The sequence below is a fragment of the Tyto alba genome, unplaced genomic scaffold (genome assembly GCF_018691265.1).
Source record: "Tyto alba isolate M040663 unplaced genomic scaffold, T.alba_DEE_v4.0 Super-Scaffold_38, whole genome shotgun sequence".
Lineage (NCBI taxonomy): Eukaryota > Metazoa > Chordata > Aves > Strigiformes > Tytonidae > Tyto > Tyto alba.
The window spans coordinates 34,725,190-34,739,965 of record NW_024881313.1 but is presented as its reverse complement, the minus strand read 5'-3'; the positions used below and the strand labels follow the sequence as shown (position 1 = coordinate 34,739,965).

Below are 14,776 nucleotides of genomic sequence, written 5' to 3'. Positions count from 1 at the left end.
GACAGTCACCAGTTCTGCTTTTGATCTCCAAGAAAGATATGGGATGTTGGTGGTATAAAAAAATGTGACCTTCATGTCCTGTTAGAAGCAGAGTCCTACTTCTGCAGTCACACTCCTCAGCATGACACGAAGAATTCCATAGCCATGACACCTGAAGGAGGAAAGGAAAACACAGGAACCCCAAACCACTGTGCGGATGAACTGACTCTGCTTTTTGAAATGGAAAAGAAACATGTGCAGCTTCCCACATTTGTTCCCCCATTTTCCTTTTTACAAAACTGATGTCAAGTAAATCATTGTGCAATGGTGTCTGTATCACATAAGGCCTCTGCACTCTCCAGAATTTATAAAATCCAACCACATCAAGTTTTATCACACGACAGACTTTCCATCGTGTCATGTAACAAGAATTCCCCTTCTCTGAGGATTCCATGGAGTCTTCAAAGACTCTAATCAGCCTTCACACCACAAATCTCCACATATTAAAGAAAGATGGGATTAAGTCAATGTGTTTATGCTTTCTGTTGGTTTCATGTAGGCAGAGATATAAACATCGACAAGTTACAGATGTACAGAAAGATAGTCTCAAAATACTTAAGCAAGAGAAGTTGTGAAATTAAGATACTGTGCTAGATAGGTATGCAGAAGCTGGCATGATTCCATAATCAAAGCTGATAGGGATGGGTAGAGTGATTCATACATACAAGGGACTTGACTTTGTCATCCAGCTATTCCAAAACAACAGTGATCTGAAAAAGTATCTAAGAAAAACTGAAGTCACAAACACACTGAGCAATATGATGCTTTTTTAATCAGGTTTTCAATCACAATGTAATTTTTTCCACCAACACACTCAAACACAGACATTTAAAAATTATTTGTCTACTAAGAGGAACAAAATGATTTAAACAACTCCAGTAAATTCTGAGCAAATCTTTTCTGATCTTCTCCTTGGGAGTCCACTCTTCATTCAACTTATAAATTTTGTTTGCTTCTATTTTGCAAGACAAGATGAGGTTGGGTTGTAGACAACCTTCTGTTCAAGCTCAGCATATCTTTTCAGAAGTGGACGATAGAGCTAAAAAGGGAAAAGAAATAAATATGTCTAGGTTGAAAAATTAGGTTTTTAAATCACACTGTAGTTAAAAAACATCTTCAGACCTGAAAAATGCAGCATCTTTGTAGGTACCTGAAGGTTTGGGGTTTTTTTTCCCAATTAGTTCAAGAAAATGCTGCAGAGTCTTCCTTCTTCAAATGTCACAGCTCTTTTTACCATCTCCCCTTTACAGCTTAATTTTATGATATGCACAGGTTGTTCTTATTGTGGCTACGTTCTTGCTATAAGCAGAAGTCATTACTTCCAGAGGAAGCAGCTCAGCTGAAGTCACCTCTCCCAGTCTGACATGCTCCCTCAGTAATAGCTGTCCTAATCACCCAGGCAGAACTCCTGTCCTTGCCTCCCTCTGCTACCTCAGGACGGATCACTGCCTCTGTCCCCTCCTCCTCTGCCTTGCTAATAAGCACACTGCCACCCTCTAGCACAAACACCACCATCAGAAAGGTCTTCCTTGGCCGATATGCTGACCAGGTCCTTCTAAAATACACTTCTCACTCCCCCTCCCACCCCTCTCATACTCCCTTATCTATTTGAGCTTCTTCTCTACTTCACATCTTTCACAGTCACGACTTTTCCATCTGCAATCTGTTCCATGGCCAGGCTCCTTGCTCCCTCAGCCCAGGCCCAGGAGAACATATGGAGACCCAACTTCTTGCCACAACTACACCGAGTATCCGAGTAGCTTATTTGTACTTCCCTAGTTAGAATTCTCCAGGAAATTTTAGATCCAGAATTTTTACGACGACAGAAAGAAGAATCAAGACTAAAATGTATTTAAAACCCCAGCTTCAAAAACACCCTCAGCTTTTGGATATGGGTAAGAACGATGTTGGGGTTTGTTTCATTTGTTACCTAATTTTTTTTTTTTTCTCTCTGCTTCAAATTCATCACAGGACATATCACAGAAGATGAAGTGCTTGTACACGACCAGGTTACATAGCAGAAATCCCGAACAGAGTCCAGCCCTACTGCCAGCTCCAATCCAAAACAAGACTTCATCTAGATCTTGGAGATACACCTTCTTTCTTATCTCCTCTTTCTGGTTTTAACTGTCCATCTTATAAAATCGTAGTTTGACAAGCCGTACCAGGACAGTTTCACTCATTTGCTGGCTCGAGCACAAAGAAGGGACTGCTAGGAGACAGTGTGGGGTCTGGTACAGGCTCGAGCAGTCCTTAGGAGGATGCTGTAAGGTCATCCCCCTGCCGCAATGAATCCTAGGGGCCGCCAGTCTAGTCTACACGCCCCCCGCACTGATGTTATTCATAGTCATAGCAGTCTCGCTCCTGGCTCCAGGTTCAGAGAGGTTATAGAGCCATAATGAATCATACCCAGTAAACTGAATTACTGCTCTCATCAGTAAGTGAGATCCAGCATTTAAATGCATTTTATCCTTTTCCAGGTAAGATCCATCGCCAACAACTGTACATGAATATGCATGAAAAATTCAGGAGGAAAATGTTTCAAGTGCAAACTAAGAGGATGCAGGAAGAGACAGGGTTGTTCTTGTGCATTTTTATGTACAGTCCTGCAGTAGCCTCAGTGTCTGTAGCGATCACGCTTTTTCAGATGAAAGAAAAAAAAAAAATCATAGTTTTCTCATCTAGGAAATAAAGAATTTGCATCTTTTGGTTTTGTGTTTCAATCAATTGCAAAATACCCAGTTTTTTTTGTTTCTCCCCTCCTGAATGATAGTTTCAGTTTGACCAGTAAAACCTGGATTTATCTCTTTGTTCTCACTTCCACCTTCCACACTGGCAGGTCAGAGTGACTTAACGGACAAATTCTGCAGGAGGAGCCTGTTTTGGTCAACCTTTCCCTTTTAACAACCAAATGTTACAGAAATTAAAGTACATTTCTACAAGAGATTAAGTATATGAAGGGGAAGAAGAGAAGGAGCATCCACAGCAAATGGAAAGAGACACTGTTTGCTAGCCATCAGGACATCATCAGAACAGTTTTTAAACCCATCTCAGAGTGACTGAGTGTTACAGTGTCTTTCACTGCTTAAAACAGAGAAACCTATCTACTCCTACCTCTGCAACAGACTCATTCAGTGATCTCGGGCAAGGCATTTAACATATATGTGCTCCAACTCCTCCACAGGACAGTGATACTGAGATCATGGAGATTTATGCAAATTTATGGGGTTAGAAAATAAATCGCACCACTATTATGAAATGCCACATGACTCAGCATGGTATTTTTAACTAACTACATGAGGGTCTTGAGGGCTCAGTGAAGTACGTATATATATTCTTGTAATGTTCCCAAAGAATATTATTGCTCCCATTTCTGCTAAATATGCACATCAGAGTAAACAAAATGTTGAGCAGGCAACTATGGCTATACTGGGAGTATCAGTATGTCAAATAAAACCAGCTCCTTTATTCACTGAAGCATCTATAATCAAGCCTTGCCATTTCTTACTTTGCTATTCTGTAAATTTGATAAACCCTAAGAGCTTCTCAGCAAAGATTCAGCACAACAGAGCTGCAGTGGTAAGTGAGCTCAGGCACTGAGAAAGCAGGCTTCATATTACTTACCCAGCAGTATTTTTATAAAATACACAACAGAGCATTTACTAGAAGGCTGGGAAGTATTATTGTTAATACATCACTCTAAATTAAAATGTGTCAAAATAAATGAACAACCACATTTACTGATACAGTTTCTTTCCCTGTTTATTGGACTTAAGCACTTAGCTTGCTAATTGAGAAAATTCAGACATTTGCAATAAGCTTCTCAGCCATTAGTGTAAATGAATGCTGCATTATGGACCATCTGAAAAAAATACAAACAAAAAATTAAGAATATTCCTTGTACTCTGTTCCTGTTCATTTGGGGTAAAAAGCAGCGCAGTTTAGAGGGCTAAGCCAAAGTCTTAAATCCCCCTTCCTCAGGGAATTTGGCTGTAACACCACCAGTACATTATGGCTAATAAGCACAGCAGTACTACAAGCTTTTCACAAGCAGGATTTTACATGCCAGCTTGACACCAGATAAAGTTTGGGGCCAAAGCAGTGCAGCTCAAGTACAGAGAAGAAAAGCCAAGCTGCACTGATCGAGAACATGGCCTGAGTGCGCAGTGTGTCTGTGAAAGATGCTTCTCCACATCTGCTGCGACTGAACAGCCTTCATGGAACCTCAGGCAACTCCTCCTAAGCGATACCAGGAGTCTTTTTCTTGAGGCAATTATATAGATTTATTTTTATAAAGGGAATAAAGAACTCTCAACGATTCATAAAAACTCAAGAACATAAACTCCCTCTCTGTCATAGTCTCAAACCTAATATATCAAACCATGATATTCAACAAAAGTAATTACATGTATCACAACATGAACCTTATTATTGTCCATAATTTAATTGCCCTTGCTATATTACGGCCTTTTCCCCTGCTTAACTCTATAGCCTACTCCACAACATCAGCAGTACTCTGATGGCTTAATTTACAAACCCTAAACTTCTCTCCTGGGACAATTTGGCCACACTCCGACTGTCCCACAAATAACTAAGCAAATGTTAATGATAAATATTGCATTATAACAGAGAATAACTTCATCTGCCCTGCCTGGAAAATGCATTCAAATAAACGTTACCTTGCTCTCTAGTCCAAATCAAATATGTCATCCTATATTATATCTCTTTATAGTACCATCCTATGAACTCAACATGGCTTTTACTGTTTACATTGTCCCTGCCACCCTCTAAAAGCAAAACCAGCTATAAATTATTACTACAAATGATAATCCACATGTATCTTTCTATCTCCTGCAATGCTGTGTTAGCCAATGATTGGAGCAATTCAAAATTTACAAATTACAAAGATGATGCTGATGATTATCTAATTTTAATCTACCCAAGTACATTTAATCTACCCTGAATAGATTAAAATTAATCAGTCTCTCACACACACACTGCTACTTCTGATAGGTTCTTTTTTTTTTTAAACCAAACTCAAATTTCTCAAAGAGATTTTCCTAAAAATAAAACATTGGTAACTCTTTATTTCTTAAATCACAGCATTCGTGCACCTTTCTTAACACAGAAAAAATATTAATAAAGCAGAAAGAATACAACAGTCCTGAAATATTCTGAAGACTCCTCCAAGGAACCATACCTCAAACAGTTACTTTATTTACTTCAGATATTCATTCTGCAAGCCTATCTTAATCAGCTTAATAGGTTAAAAAAAAATACTGGCTACACAAATCACCTTAATCAAACTCCCATCAATACCTATTATATTTTTGTCATTGTATTATTATTACCTACTTTGCACTAAATTACCAACCTAAACCAATTCTAGAAAACAACTTCCCCCCTCCAAAATCTAACTCAACAAAAATGTCATTATTTTAAATCAATAAATAGGTCATTATAACCTTCCTGGGTACTCAGGTCACTTCTATAAATCCACCTACTTACAAAGCAATTCACCGAAGTCAAGAAAACCTGTTAGGTCTACATTTTCTCTTCTTGAATTTTTTCAAGATTAATACATCTCAGTAGAGTCAATAATGCAATCAAAAATTACACATCCTGAGGTAGTGAACTATGCTACGCCTTCTCCCTACAAAACCCTACAGGACAACACTACAATAAACTTGACATTATGTCACAGGCACACAGCTTGTATAAACACAAGTGATCAACTCCAGATAATCATGTTCTCTCTCATGCTTTTTTGCTTAATTAACCAACTAGCCAATCATCTCAGTTTTATGAGATTACTAAAATAGATCTGAATTCTAATGCTGGAATAATAGATTCTTTCTCCTCAGGGGGGAGAGGAGGCTCCAAAAAGGTGAGATGAATCTTTAATTTTTGGTATTCTGAAAATAAGGAAGAAGGATTCATCAGGTTAACCCACAGAGGGCTGACTTCAGCTAGCCTGGCTGAGTAAGTGACCAAAGACTATCACCACAGTGGTTACCACCAGAATACCTTATGACCTGTTTGGGTATCAACAGAATTAGAAACAAGCTCAAGTGAGCCCCCTCAATCTACAAATATACTGCGAAATCAGGCTCAACTAAGAGACTTAGGGTCATTGCCACAGGGAGGGATTTGTCCTCTTTGAAATGGTCTCTTCAAGGCAGGATGGTCTGCTACAGGATACAGTCATGTTTTTGCCAGACAAGTTGTAACTTATGGGACTTCAGTTTTCACTAACTACTAGTTCATCACCCATCACAAGCTCTACATTTCCCATTTTGTGACTTTATTCTATTTTACCTGCCCATCAGTTTAATTGAACTGGAAAAGTTGTGTCCTGTGCCCTGCCCTTCCTTTCAAAGAAACATTTTTTGCATTTCTGGTTTCTGTAAACCCCTACCACATGCATAAGCCTTGGCAATGAAGATGAAGCTACATCAAACTGTTGCATTTGACCTCTGTCTATAGGAGGTTTTACTCTCTTCAGTGATCTAACACATGTTGTCTCTGACCTATACCAGGAAAAAAAGGATGAAATCAGAGTAGATTGATATGTTATGACCTGTTTTTAATCCACTCTGCCATGATTTAGCTGTAGCCATCCAAAAAATGTAGGGAAGTGGTCCGGGGAATTTCACATTGGTTAGCCAGACTCTTTTGGAAGAGCTCCTCAGTGAGACACAACTTAACCTCAGGATGACTTCGAAGTTTATAAAAAGAACCGCCATTTAAGTGAAAGGTTCTAACCTCAACAGAATGAAACTGGATGGACAGGAAGATGCAGCTCTGTAAAAAAACAGAATCTAACTGACTCATCACATTATGAATTTTCACTGCACTGTTCATGCTAACACACTGTATTACTGACAGGCCCTCTGGCTTTCTGCAGTTTCATAGCCATGAAACTAGCCAGGGAGTCTACCATCAACTACAAAATTCTAAGACAGGAAGAAAAAAAAATATGAGGAATGCGTAATTTCAAGAAGCTGCTTCTAATGGAATGAAGCTGGCAAGCTAAGCTAAAGCACAGGAATATTTATTCCTTCACATGCTGTTTGGCCACTACCTTCTCTATCATTCACTCCTATCTACTGGGGCAATAATTCACTGCTGTACATCATTTAAAACCAATAAAAAGATGTGCTATGAGAGCCAGGTCTAACCAAGTGGAAAAGGAGAAGAAAAGTATTGAGAGGGAGATAATTAACTCTTTTAGCTTCCAGGCCATTTTATGCAGACAGTAAAATAGAAAGAGGTAAATGAATTTCCCACTGATCTTTCCAGTTAGGTTAGCTTGGCCCCTGCAGGGGTACAAGGTGCTTGCTGCTCTTGCAAGGCCCCTGTGACTGACAGCTGTATTCCCTGCCCTTGAGTTTTACAGCTGAAGCAGCACCAGGGGGTCAAAAAAGCAGGTCTCTGAGCACTCTCCACCTCCACACAAGCCAGCCTGGCAGCTTTTCAGCACACAGCATTTTTGGGGGGAACAGGGCAGCAACGTGAGGTGGAATCAGACACCAGAGATCTGCTCCTGAAGTATATTCCCTGCAGAAGGCTTCAGCTGCAACATGCATGACACAGGCCATTGCTGTTAATTATTTTATCTTTTAAAATGAGGGGGGAAGGTTGAGTAAATGAGATCAGATCAATCAAGTTTAAATTATTCAATGTCTTAATATTTCTGAAGGGGACTTCTATTCGATTACTGAGCTCCTCCATCTCAGTTAATAATTAAATAATATGCTGGCAGGCACAATGCAGCATGATCATTTCTATTATTACTCATGATGATATCTGGTGCTTCACTACACATGTAGCTGGGAGTTAGTAGATTTGGCAGATCATTAATTTCCCAGTTTAAATAAAAGCTTTAAAACCTTGTTGCCTGTAGTTAGGGCACATCCAAATCTCATAAATGGAGAGTGTAAGGCTGTGTTGATCTAAAAGAATTTTCTGCACAGCTGAAGACAGAGTTGGATTCACCTTTGGTTATTTAAACTTGCGTTCTCTAGGAATCTTGTTATATTGTATTGTTTACTATTGGACATTGTATTTCAGAAGCTGTTGTAAACTAAGGCCTTTGGCATCTGATAGCAAGAGGTTCAGGGTTGCACTGGAGGGCCTGAGGCAACTATTCCTTCCTTGGTTTTACAGGGGCTGGAACCACGTAGCAATGACTATTTCTTTTGCTTTATCTATGTGTTCCCATAAAGCACAAGCTTCACGTTCAGATGTGCTGAAATTCCTAGGATGAGCGCAGCACTGAAGACTTGTGCCAACTGAATCCTCCCAGTTGGCACACTTTCCAAATGGGAGCTACAGGTGAAGATATACAATTGCAGATCACTGTTTAAGATCAGACAGGAAGGATTTGGGGGGATGTTTTCCAAGAGGTCAGAGAGCACCGTCACCACACTTTTTTCCATGCTGATGGCTCCAAAGAAGTCAAGAGTATTTTGTCAATATTATCAGTTACAACCTGACTGACCTGTATCCAAATTCAACCTATTTCATAATTTTTTCTGACCCTTAAGGAACAGATTTTGCTCTCTGATCACACCCAGTTAGGAAAAATTACTCTCACAGAGCTGGATGGAGTGATCAGATTGTTGCACCATTACAACACTAAAGATCCCTCAAAATCAAATCTATTTTTACAACAAGGAATAAGAGTTGTGTAACCAAATGTTTCTTAAATTAATCTATTTACGAGAAGAATTAGTAAACCACTACATTTTGAGACAGACAGGAAATGAAAAGAAAAATGGTATTCTCAAGCCTGCTCACCTCCTCAGCCCCAGCGGCTGGTGTAACAGCCAATCTAGGCTCCGGTGCTAATTTCACGACATCAGCCAAGGACACATTCATCTCAGCTACAAGCCCTGCAATGAGAATCACAATTCTGATCAATGCAAAAAGCACGATGAGGGATGTGCCTTGACTCCCTGGCAAATTAATACATTATATTGATCTTCCCTGGTCAGGTCAGCATTCAGGATTGAAGGATAAATGGCAGAAGATCTTACATTCCCACGCGCTAGCCCGGGAAGTGGGGACTCTGTGATTGAGTTTTTGCCAATCACTCAATTTGTACTCTGGAGAATAAGTAAGCAGCAGAAATGCTATTCAACAATATCAGTAATTATTTATGGTTACAACAATACAGTAAACAGCCGTGAAAATATGTGGAAGCTAGGAATTCAAGGACAAAATGTGACTAAACAAAAAAAGCAAGAGAAGTGAAAACACTGTCAAGAAAATATACTACAAATTATTAAATATGTTTATATATAAGGAAGCAGAGTAATAGAGGAGTTCTGCTACTACAGCATTTTGCTTTGCAAATGAATTGTAGCATTTCAGGAGTTTCTTGTACAGCTGCTAAGAACCCCAGGCTAACTGTGGAACACCTTACTTGCAGATGTGCACTGTAATATTATTAAGGTGCCCTTGCCATCAATATTTCATTTATATTAGCAAGTCTTCACTTTTAGTCAATTCCTTTGTTTGGCCAAGAGTGAGTCAGCTGAAAGCATCAATCAAAAATGCCGTTTAGAAACCCACACAGCAAGCCCCTGGGGGCTGGCTGGCAGACTACCTGAGCTAAGAAGTCCCTCCATCAGCATGGCATCTGAAATCTTCACTCAAATGCTCTGTCAACCAAGCCCCAAGATTTCATATGCCAAACTGGCAGAGGGAATACACATCTTCCATATATATGAAATATCTGTACAAACATTAATGACAGCTCCATGTTTCACATGCATTCGCAGACAAGGAATTTGCCTGCAGCATTAGGTGCTGGGAAGCTTCTGGTAGCTTCTGCAGCAGTAGGCAAAGTCTGAGTACAGAGAAAAAGAGTTTGGAAACTTGGCCCCCAAGGTGGAAGAACAGTCCCACTGTGGCTTCAAACATACTGATAATCGAGCAGTACTGTTTCCACTGTCCTGCAAAAGCATACTTTGCCTGACAGAACCCTTGTGTCTCTTCTGGAAACAAAGAGAAGAACATGCTCTGTGCACTAAAAACATTGACTCGGGTTTTGGCTGTGCAATTTTCTGTGCTGTTTTCAAATGCAAGAGAGCATGTAGACTTCAGATGCTATAATGTGACAGCAGAATTTGCTTCTAAAATTAAAACTTGGCTGATTCCTTCTGATGGCTGCTGTTATCTTTTCCACGCTTGCTGCAAGCCCATGATATTACATGAACTTGTACAGAAGCTATCCATGTCTTCAGGTTCAAATCCTAAATCAGAAAAAATGAGGCTAACAAAAGTTGGTCTAAATAGGGACTCCTGAATTTGATACACATTCCTTGATTTGTTCAGCCGTAAGATATTAGAAACTGTTTTAAAATACGTGAATAAAAATTCCTGCCTGGGATTCAACTCTTAAAGAGCTGATGACCCAGCCTTAGCATACACCTGTATGCATTAACAGATCAAGTTAATTAACATTTTACATCTAGGACTTGGACTGCTGCATTACAGTGAGTGGTGTAGTACAGCAAGCAAAATGACTGGTCAACCTAAGAGTATCTCAGGATTTATGCTTTTATAAGAGAAAGTGCATACTTGACCGTGGAGCCCAGGATACCTTGCATATCCTTCTTCTTGACGTTTAAAAGCTGGAAGATACATATTGGTTTAATAACATTTGCTTGGCCAGCAGTATTACTGGTCCTGCCATCCCTGCTCTCTCTGATCATCTTTGCTAGGACTGACCTTTTGTTTGGTTTGATCATTTCAGCAATCCAGTTTACAGCCTGATCCACAAACCAGGGCAGCAGGTTACACCAGCATCTTCAGTTGGCTGTATTTGTCCAAGAGCAGCACATAAAGGTAGCAACTCATCACATTAAGGTCCTAGACCTTCCCCTGTCAGTATGAAGAGTTTCCAGGCCCTATCCCTTGGTTGAGAAGCAGCCACCAGACTTGAATTATAACATAAATGTTATTCTTGGGCCTGATCCAAGTGTACTAAGAGCAAAAAACCCTCTTTGACCTGAGTGACCTTCCAGTCAGATCCACACAGCTTTATTCTCCCCTCATTTTCAGTAATGTTAATCCCAAGTATTAACCAACTGAAATTAAATGCCCAGACTGCTCAGAAGTATCTCCTTACAGTCTTACCGTGAATTGCTCTGTAAGCACTTCCTAAACAAGCAGAGTTGGCAGTATCAATAGTGTACACCGGTGCGTTGAACACATCAGACAGGACCTGAGAAGTATCAAAGCATCAGTTACGCATGTCCATGGAAGACAAGGGATAAGCAATCCCCTATCACTGCTTAGGAAAACAAATAACTACCATATACCCCAGCCAAGCATTTGGCTACCCATGAAGGAAGCACCACATGCAACAACGAATCTCAAACTTGTCACACAACAGGGTATTGGTCAATCTGAGCTAGAGATGTAACTGTAGCCAAGAAACAAAGTCTTATTTCTCTCCAAATCTCTCTATTTCAAGTTCAGAGGAGTCTGGGTTCAAGCATCGTCCCCTTCATAAACCCACACAATCAGCCCATGCCACAGGCTTGCATCAAAGCAAGGAAATCTGCTCAGGAACCCACAACTGGTGCCTGCTTTCTCCCATCACATTTATGGCTGAGCCATGTGGGAAGGAAGGAGAGAGGAACCAGTTATGAATCCTCAGTTCTCAACTTTGATAAAATAAAAGCCCCAGTAGTATGAAGGCCTCCCAAGCCTGTCTTCTTCACCTCCACCATTCCCATCATATTAGGGTTATCAGGAAGAATGACACAGGAGCTGGTTACACAGTCTCTACGTTTACCAGGAACTTTCCTGTATTCAAGGGATCTTTAGCTATGAAGATATACCAAGACACTTCTCGACTTGGCTTGAGCAATGCAAAAAAACACTTTACAAGCAAATAATTTATTATGGCATCCAACAGATAGTAAAGTTATTTGACCACACATTGTTCTGCACTGAAATCGACAACAGGCATCTCGCATTCCCTGAGTACATGTGCTCTTCCCCACAGTACAGGTTTAGGAAAACTGATACTGAAGGGGTACAATGAAGACATATTCGGATAAGGACACAGGAGGTTCAGTACTTGTTTTTCCAAAACCACTGTCAACAAACTCCTTCCATTTTGGTTTCATCACCTCTAGGATTGCAGATGCCCCTCGGGCTGAGCAACGCAAGAAGCAAGTAACAATTCAGTTTTAACTTGTGCTGGTTTTATTACTTTTGCCCAAGGGAACAGTGTATCACCCAATTTACATCCACAGAATTGAGCCTAAAATAAGGCCACAGTGTCCAGGAATCTAAACCATTTCGACTAGTGATCTGCAACCCCAATCCAGGAATTTGTAGCCCTACTGATCACGGGCCCCAGGGCTTCATAAAAGATGACTAACAAATTCAATCCATATATGATATAGAAAAGAAATAGTATGTGACATTTCTAAAGGATTTTTCCTCTTTCTCTGAAAGTTTGTGAGGAATCTGCAAATTCAAACCTTTGAAAATCACCAATTTTCATAATTTTAAACAAAAATGGCTGGCTGCTAACTAGAATCCAATGAAAGCCTGAGCTTATGCACTTAAAACACTCTATTCTGGTAAAATAGCCAAATCAGTATTGCCTAACTTCTCTTGCAAGCAAGCACTGAGCAATACATGAGCTTCAGTGCTAGAGGACAAATGGAAAATTAATCATGGTATCTATTAAAAAGCCCTCTGGAAATGATAAGGTCAGAGAGTGCTGGTTTCACTGCCTGTCCTGCCAGCCAATACTACCGTATTGTTTCAGCACATTCCCCATCTGCTTCTTCATCTCACCTCTAATAGGTATTTCTTGTCTTAGATTTGAATTGTACATTCATTCAGACAACAGAGGTCTTTTTTTTTTTTTTTTTTTGCATCTCTGCAGAGCCTTATACAATGCAGCTCTACTCTATATTGAATGCTAATAAGTGCTGTAATACTACAAACAATAACTACCTTTTGTGCTACATGATTATAAAATTAAAATTATTCAAAGTTCATATATTTATTAAGTCATTTGAAACTGTGGTCTCTCTCATGAATAATTTAAAAAGAAACTGTTAGAGGTTTTACTGTTAAATATATTACATTGTGTTTCATGTGGTCACTAATCAAGCAACACTTATGTTATAAAAATGTTCCCAGAACCATGGAGAAAGCTGCCCTACTATATTTTTTAACAGATTTTCCTGAGTTACCTCCTTTGCAGTGTAAAATATAGGAGTTAGTGAAAGTTGATTAATTAAATGATAGTATTTTGTAGCCCTGTAACAAATTATCCAAAATTGACCATGATAAGGGTGGAAGCTGTTATTCTTCGTGCAATTGATATGGCTTCTGAGGTTTTGATTAAATTAAAAAGGAGGATCCAATTAACCAGTGATTGAATTAAATGGATGACACTGTATTGATCATATTATTTTAAGACACTTCTAATGAGTTTTAAAAGCAGCTGTTGTTACACGTGCAGAGTGAGCACCACAACCACCATTTTCCCATTCACACAGTGTTTCAGCTGTGGATGTTGCGGAATTAAGTTATAATGACGAGTGGTGCTCCTCAGGGGTCAGTATTGGAACTATTGCTGTTTAACATGGGGAGGGACTCTTCATTGGAGAGGGTAGGGATAGGACAAGGAGTAACAGTTTTAAACTGAAAGGGGGTAGATGTAGATTAGATATAAAGAAGAAATCCTTCCCTGTGCGGGGGGTGAGGCACTGGCACAGGGTGCCCAGGGAAGCTGTGGCTGCCCCTTCCCTGGAAGGGTTCAAGGCCAGGCTGGACGGGGCTGGGAGCACCGTGGGCTGGGGGAAGGGGGCCCTGCCCATGGCAGGGGGGCTGGAACTAGATAGTCTTTAAGGTCCCTTCTAACCCAAACCATTCTGTGATTCTATGATAAAGACATTCAGTTCTCTGCCTTCATTCCACAGCAAGGAAATCCTACTGGCACCTAAATTGGAAATACAGCTTTAAAAACAAACTCCTCTATTAACCCAATCTCCTTCTTGACGTATTCTTAGTAGAATTACTCTAGTAAGGACCAATGTTTTAAGCAATTAACCTATCAGTTAATTTTCCAATGTCAAGTTGCTAAGCAAAACAACCAAAGCAAATGAAGAGAAGTGACATCTACAGGCAAAACATGCCAAATTTGTGTCCCAATCAGCTGTACAACCAATGGTTATACAAACATGTGCTTTAGATGCCTTAGGAGAGAGAGAGCTTTCTTCTCTTTGCCCTTCAACCTCCATTGATTCCAGCTCATCTTTTGCAGAGCATACAAACTTCCTTTCATATGATTGCAATTGTCAAAGAGCGTGGTGCATAGTTGAGGCTGGCCTCCAGACTCTCTCTAGCTGACTGAAAGGGACTGGCATCTCCAGAAAACAATTCACTCTGTGTCGACTAACTTCAGTGCTAGGACTTAGCCTAAGACCAAGACAGGTGCCTTCTGATGTAAACACCTACCTCCAGGCTCAGTGTCTGCACCTCTAGTCAAAGGGGAGCTTGTCAGGGCAGGCAGTGGAGTACAGAAAGCTCTTGGGGTCACCCAGAGGGAGTCATCTATCTACGTGTGGTAAGTTAAACCACCACCCAGTTTCCTTTGCACTGTAACTGACGGGATATCCCCCGACTGTTATGGGATTGACAGATTGTATACAGACATCACATCTCAGGTGACTCTATTGAAGCAAGATGA

General features: G+C 40.1%; 1 protein-coding gene across 6 annotated transcripts in view; it reads right to left on the bottom strand.

Moving 5' to 3' along the window:
- Positions 1-789: 789 nt before the first annotated feature.
- The window catches only part of XYLB (xylulokinase), a 103,804-nt gene continuing 89,817 nt past the window's right edge, over positions 790-14,776 (bottom strand). For all 6 annotated transcript variants that reach the window (XM_033009686.2, XM_033009688.1, XM_033009687.2 and 3 more), the window contains 3 exons: positions 11,188-11,275; positions 8,842-8,936; positions 790-1,078 (listed from right to left, as the gene is read on the bottom strand). In XM_033009686.2, the coding sequence (XP_032865577.1) occupies positions 995-1,078; positions 8,842-8,936; positions 11,188-11,275 (267 nt within the window). In that variant the 3' untranslated portion in view covers positions 790-994. The remainder of the gene's footprint in view (positions 1,079-8,841; positions 8,937-11,187; positions 11,276-14,776) is intronic.